At 41.6% G+C, this 7328-nt stretch overlaps 1 protein-coding gene across 1 annotated transcript in view; it reads left to right on the top strand.

Annotated features, from left to right (window-relative positions):
* Window positions 1-6885, top strand: part of optn (optineurin) — an 18480-nt gene extending 11595 nt beyond the window's left edge. The window contains exons 9-13 of the mRNA XM_030046062.1: window positions 1587-1671; window positions 2563-2706; window positions 3304-3446; window positions 4576-4658; window positions 5133-6885. Coding sequence (XP_029901922.1) covers window positions 1587-1671; window positions 2563-2706; window positions 3304-3446; window positions 4576-4658; window positions 5133-5248 — 571 coding nt within the window. The 3' untranslated portion in view covers window positions 5249-6885. The remainder of the gene's footprint in view (window positions 1-1586; window positions 1672-2562; window positions 2707-3303; window positions 3447-4575; window positions 4659-5132) is intronic.
* The last annotated feature ends 443 nt before the right edge of the window (window positions 6886-7328 follow it).

Here is a 7328-nt window from a genome sequence, read left to right as displayed (position 1 = left end):
CTATACGCTGAGAAATCCACCTCCGCCAAGCGTAAAAACTTTTTTGCGAATTTTCGGCCATTTTTAGAATTCCTGGCGTTTCCATCCAAGTTTTTTTTTTTTTTTTTTTCGCAATTTCTGAAAATGCGAATAGAAATAGGTGGATGGAAACCCGGCTACTGTCGCCATGGAAACCCTTATTCGCATCTCTGAATGGCTTTTTATGAGTGTGCACAGGCGGGAGAAGAGACTGGATAAGGACAGGATGAACCAGGCCTTCTGGTTCTGAAGGCCTGGTGGTCTGGTGTCAGCGTTTAGCTTGGATGAAAATGGAGGGAAAGGGAAAAACATATAGTCCAGTTATTTTAGGCCAAAATTGGGGTCAACCTAGGACAAACTGCAAGAGAAGCAAACTCAACTGATTTTGTATCCTCAGTTTGTCCTGAGTGAGGGGGAAAAAGTCCCAAGAAATCCCATTGGTGGAAAGTTTTAAAAATCACCTATTTATGACCACATATTACCAAAAAACACTGTTTTTAACACACAGGGGAAAGGGGTTCAAAATTTTACTTTCAGATATCACTATAAAAATTCACAAGATGATTACACACACAAAGACAAGAAAAAAAGTCAATTACAAGTTCTTTGAATTATTCTATTTACACATGCATATCACACATTATCTGATTGGATATGCGCTAATAAGGAATATAAGGAATTAATGCCAGAAGAGACATTTAAACAGTGAATTAAAAGGTTATTATATATATAGTAACCTTTTAATTCACTGTTATATAGTAACCTTTTAATTCAAGGTTACTCAGGACAAACTGAGGATACAAAATCAGTTGAGTTTGCTTCTCTTGCCATTTGTCCCAGGGTTTTTCATAAAATGACTGGACTAATATCTGCCACCGGTTCCCTCCACCCTCTGGAATGATGGGGCACGGCTAGAACAACCATGAAAATCTGCTTGGTGCTTGTGGTTGGCTGTAGCACTGCTGTCACCATTTTTATTTAGAGACCTGGAGGTCAGAGGTCAAGGCACCCCGCTGGAAACAGCCGTGCCAGTTGTTCCCTCACCAAAACTTTTAAAAGTGATATTTAGCCGCCTTACCGACAGCCTGGCATGTCATGATCGGTACCAACAGATTCCTTAGGCCGTCTGGTTTTAAACCGATTCAGGAATAAGTAAAAGTTTTAAACCCTTTTCCTGCACTGCAAAAACACAAAATCTTACCAAGATTATTTGTCTTATTTCAAGTCAAAATATCTCATTACACTTAAAATAAGACATGATCACCTCAGAAGTAACTTGTTTTTAGACAATTTTCAAATAAGTGAAAATTAGCTAGAAACAAGAAACAAATTTTGCCAATGAAACAAGCAAATTTTCACTTGAAACTAAAAACAAGTTACTTCTGAGGTGATCATGTCTTAGTTTAAGTGTAATGAGATATTTTGACTAGAAATAAAACATTTTGACTTGAAATAAGACAAATAATCTTGGTAAGAGTTTGAGTTTTTGCAGTGCTCCAGAACCTGGTTTCTCTTGTGAATGTAAACGTAGCCGCTGACTCTCAGGTGACCCTCTTCCCCCCCGACAGGAACAACCTGGCCCAGCTGAAGGACGCCTACACCAAACTGTTTGAGGACTACAACGAGCTCAAAGACGACAAGAAGAAGAGAGAGGTGACTTCCTGTTTGAGCCCACGGCCACATGTGACACACACACACACACACAGTGCACTCACACACACACTGTCACACACTGTCACACACTGTCACACACTGTCACACACTGTCAGTGCCGCCTCCACCCACAAACACAACCACAGCCACCCTGCTGACATTTAAGATTTTAGAAGTGGCTGCGTTTGGAAAGAACGTCCCTGTTTGTGCAAAGTCCCGCCCACCGCCGTGCTCCCTGGAAGCTGATTGGCCTGAAACGTTAATCTCTCCAGCTGACAGACAGGCAGCCGTGATCACATGACCCCCCCATGCTGGAGGAAATAAACAAGCCGCTTGGAAGTCATGTGACCTTTTTGTTTTGTTTTGTTTGTCTTTTGGTCCAACCAGGGCTTGAAAACAAACTGTTGGGCTTATAAACTAAGAGCGGCTTAGTTTTAGCTTTACTTACTTTGAAGCCGGTGCCATAGCAACCACAAGAAATTAGCATGATTTTTTTTTTTCTCAATAAGTGGACAACACGTTAAGCTTTTGGAAAGTCTGTCTCATGTTGTGTTTAGATGTTGCTGAAAGAAAACATCAGCACTGCTTTGGAATAGCTGTTTATCTCCTGATCCGACACTGACACGTTATTATTTTACGATCATATCGCAGCTGTATTGCAGTTTGATCGTGTGATTTATTGCAATTTTTAGTTTTTGAATCCTCCTCTAGTTTGTGAATGTCTGCACAAACACTTTATTTAAACAATTCAGTAATAAAAAAAAAAATCATTTAAAAAAATCACAATACTGTTATTCATGAATTGAATTTTTTTCGTCCTCTTTGGCTTGCAAGGTGAGCAGAGAGTATCGGGTGTGTTTGACCTCTGACCTCTGACCTCTCGCCCAGCAGAAGGAGCTGGTGGACGAGCTGCAGGGCCGCCTGGACGCCGCGGAGCAGGCCCTGGCCACCAAGCAGGAGAGGATCGACGCCATGAAGCAGGAGATCTACCAGAAGGAGAAGGAGCTGGAGACCATCTCTGTGTTCCAGGCCCAGGTCTGTGTCCCTGTGTGTGTGTGTGTGTGTGTGTGTCACTGTTGATTTTTAGATAGATAGATAGATAGATAGATAGATAGATAGATAGATACTTTATTCATCCCAAAGGAAATTCACAGTTTTCAGCAGTATCCACAGATTACAGATTAAATAAATAAAAAATAAAGAATAAAAGATGACACTAGAGATCTAAAGATCTAAATACCCAATGTGCAAAAAAACAATGTGCAAAAAAACAATGTGCAAAAAACCAGTGTGCATCGATGTATACAATGTGCATAGATGTGGGCAATGTGCAAATTTACAGTATAAACAGATGATAAATAGCAGCAAGCAATATATACACTGTTGATGGATATTGAGTTTCTTTTTTCTTTGTCTGTTTTAGCCATGACAGCTATCAACACTCATTCTGACGACGCAGTTTTTTTCTGTTTTCTCCAAAAAAAAAAAAAAAAAAAGTAAAATTACATCGCTGCCTTTGTGTTTGGGACAGACGTTGGAAAAGCTTTGTGATCCTCCGGTGTGTTGATGTGACTTTAAGAGAGCGAGGCGATGCCTTCAGGTTTCTCAGTTTCCGCCGCGTGTCCTCTGCAGGCGGAGGTTTACTCCTCGGACTTCTACGCCGAGCGAGCGGCGAGGGAGAAGATCCATGAGGAGAAGGAGCGCCTGGCCGCCCAGCTGGAGTTTGTGAAGAAGCAGAACACACAGCTGCAGGAGGAGATGGACTCGCTGGGCAGGTACGCTGGGGACCGCACTCTGAAGGTGGGAAGGGAAAGGCTTTAAAAAAAAAAAAAAACATTTTTGCACAAGAAAAATGTGGCATGTCTCTAGAAAAGCTCTCTGAAAGCACAGAGAGGACACACACACACAACAATTTTGCAAAATGAAATAAATAAATAAGACGTAAGATAGATCTGCCAACGCCCCCCTTTTGCAATAACCAATATATTATTTGCTCTTTTTTTGTTGGTTTGTTGACATTTTTTGACATAGATTTTTTTTTTTTATGTAATCAAATTTTGGGATGGGATTCTCCTATAAGTTTTCTGTATCTCACCTGCACTATCTATTATTATTTCATTTTTGTTCTGATGTTTTGCTTTTATTGTGCAAAAAAAAAGAAGGAAAAAAAAATAATTAAAAAAATGAAATAAAACTGAATTTTTTTCTAACTGAATTTCAATTTTTCTTGAATTTCTGTGCGTTTCGCTAAGCAGGAACGCACAGCCAGCAAGCAAAGACCATCCTAACGTCGCTCGGTGCTGCTGTCTGTCTGATGCTCTTGGTAATCACATGGAGCAGTTCAGGCTTAATTCATGGAAATACTAAGAATTTAATTGATCGTATCACCACACAGGCTGATTTTTACACACGAGGCTGATGCACAAAATCACATCAAGCAACAGCCACAGGAAACAAAGCAAACACGTCTCAGTGCTCTGGTTTGACATTACTAAACATCCATATCGCATGGCACATATTCATATTCACTTCCTATGGGTAGCATTTCCTGTTAGCTTAGCATAAAGACTTGAAGTCTGTGGGAGTCATTAGCCGAGCTCCGTCAAAGTGAAGACATCAACCTTCAGCAGCTCTGAAGCTGTCTGGTTTACACAGTGGATCATGTGGGATTGAAATGCTCATCCTCCATAGACTTCAAGTCTTTATGCTAAGCTAACAGAAAATGCTAACCATAGGAACTGAACCACTGGACGTCCAGAGGAAAAAACATCTGGAATTTTGCCCAAAACGTTGCAGTGTTCCTCTAAGAACCTGGTTTGTTACAGAGACGTTATTTGAGTGTGTTTAGTTTGAACTTTATTAACCCACTCGTTGTTTTTTCTCCTCCTTCCTCTCTGCACACAGGAAGTCGCTGAACGAGATGCAGAGGAGACACGTGTCGCGAGGAAGCAATCCACACGGGGGCGCCGCTGCTCCCACCGGGAGAGGTACTTAACTTTTACACTTCATTTATCAAGAGAAGGTCAGCTGAGCAGAGCAAGAGGGTTATGGCAGTGCGTTTACATGTTACCTGGCTGCACCTGCACCTGATTGGACGAACTCTTCACCAGAGGGCCGTCCTCAAAATAGAAACAGAAAGAAACCCTGCAGCCGCTCAGTCTGTCTTCATCCCAGATCGACGCCGGTTCGTTTAAAAGTCTCTCAAGGTTTTCCAGAGGCGGCAAGTTGGAGCTGGACGCCCCTAATTTGCATAAAGTAGCCTAGACCTCAGCTTTATGCAAATGAGGAGACGCCAACGTGACGCCCCGCCTCTGGAAATGCTTAAATAGAAAATGAACGCCTGTCATAAAAACATGTGGCTGGAAACCCTGCAGGTACAGCTTGTGATCTGTGTGTGCGTGTGTGTGTGTGTGCGTGTGTGTGTGTGTGTGTGTGCGTGTGTGTGTGTGTGACTCCCCCAGGCGGTGACAGCTGGCAGCAGCAGGGGAACATACCCGAACACGCCTGTCCCAAGTGCAACGAGATCCTGCCCGACCTGGACTCCCTGCAGATCCACATCATGGACTGCATCATCTGAGCCTCGGCCGTCACAAACAAACAACAACAAACAACAACAACAACAACAAACAACAACATCATCAACAACATCAACAACAACAACAGCAGCATGGACTCCCACAGTAGCACCTTAATCTGAGTCTTCCTCTGCTTCCAGATGTGCTCCTTCTTTAACGCTCCACACTCCCCGATACAAACAGAGAAATGTGCCGCTCACGCCGACGCTCGGTGCCGCCATTCATGAGCGACGCGGCCGCGCTGGTGGAGGACGGACGGACGGCAGGAAGAACACGACGTGACGCTGGAGGGTTTTAACACCGTGATCACACGTCTAAAAAACACACAGGAAGAGAATTAACCCCTTATCATCCCCATGGCCCCGGCCCACCGGCTGCCTGTCAGAGGCTGTAGACGATTTCAAATTAAAAAAACTCAGTGGTGTCATGAAACTAGGCGACCTAAGAAACAATTGATAACAAGCTTGTCATGCCAGTTTGTTGGTAAACGGGTTAAATATTGCTGCATATTTTGGCGAGGCGAAAAACTGAGGCATGTCTGTTTCCACCTTGACCTCTGACCTCCAGATGTGTGAATGAAAATGGGTTCTCTCCCCTTTGCAGACGCGCCCACCTTCTGCTAATCCCGTGCAGTTTGGGCCCCAAAGCCTGCATCTAAATCAAGAATTCAATTTGATTCCTGTGTGATGATGTTAGCAGCCGTTTCACTGGAGTCAGCGCTCGACATCGAATCGATGAAAAATACAATTCTTACAGAAAATCTCCAAACAGAAAACGTTTTTGGCGCCAAATCAAAGCCTGAATTTTTTCCTGTGGTGTTCCTCCAGGTCTTGGCGTCCTAACATTGGGATTCTGGAGGGATTTTTGACCATTTTTATGAATTCTCCAGTCATCAAAAATGGTTAAATTTCCCACCAAATCTGTGCAAACAAATGGAATCAACCCAAAAATTGAACATGGCAGTGGCTTCATGTGCTCCCATCGTACTGCTGTAACCCTTATAGACTCTAAATAAATTTTAAAAAAATAATAAAGAGACATTGTTTATTAGATTTATGACTGTAATAACTTGACGCTAAAATGGACCTAAAGAAAAGGGTGGGATGGTAAGGGGTTAATAATTTCCAGGTGACTGTAAATTAACCACCTGATACAGACACAGGTGAGGTTTGATGTTTGAAACCCGGCGTGTTGATTGATTTCCGCGTCACGTGGCGTTCAGCCGTCAACGAGCAGGTAAAATAATCAACCAAAGTTCAGCCTTTTAGGAGTCTAAATCTTGTTTAGCACTGTGAGCATCCGAGTTCCTTTATTCTTGGGTAAGTTTCTTAATCGTATCAAAATGAGGAGAAGAAGAAAAAAAAAAAAAAGCATCTATTTTATGTGTTTTCAAGTCTCTTTTAGCCGGATATTCAGGTTGTTGGTGTTTAGTGGACAGAAGGGACATGGACACCACATAGGCACTTTAAATGTTGAGAAATAATATATATATTTTTTATTTCTTTTGACTCTGCGGTGTAATCTCAAGACATTTGACTGGATAATCGGTTTTACTGAGCAGCAGATTACTGAGCTCACCCTGTAACCCTGTAGGCCTTCTGCTTTAACTCTGTGAATAAAATCCAATGGTTTGCCAGTAGCAGCTGTTTGTCTTCGCTTGTGTCGACACCGTGAGGCTTCAAGAGTTTTTCCCTGACCATCAATCAGCGTGACATTATTTATATAGCACCTTGCATACAAACACATGTAACAAAGAGAGCTTCACACAGTAAAACAATAAAAAATGCTCCAAAGAGAGAAGATATTTAAATACAGCAGCTGAGGAAACATCATAAATCTCATCTGTTTGCAGGAAGAAAATCAACAAGACTAAATAAACTAAATAAACTAAATTAAAAAAAAAAGTTAAAAGTAGTAATTAAATGAGGAAAATATAAAAAGCAGAAAACAAAAAAAAAAAAAAAAATACCCATAAATAAATAAAATAATAAAGAAAATATGAGAAATATCTGACTTGAAATGTGTATAAAAAATAAAGTGCATTATGTCTAACCATGTGAATTAATCGTACTTGTGCATTAA

The sequence above is a fragment of the Myripristis murdjan genome, chromosome 23 (genome assembly GCF_902150065.1).
Source record: "Myripristis murdjan chromosome 23, fMyrMur1.1, whole genome shotgun sequence".
In the NCBI taxonomy this organism is placed as follows: Eukaryota; Metazoa; Chordata; class Actinopteri; order Holocentriformes; family Holocentridae; genus Myripristis; species Myripristis murdjan.
Note: the sequence above shows the minus strand (reverse complement) of the source record. Positions and strands in the feature narration are given on the sequence as shown.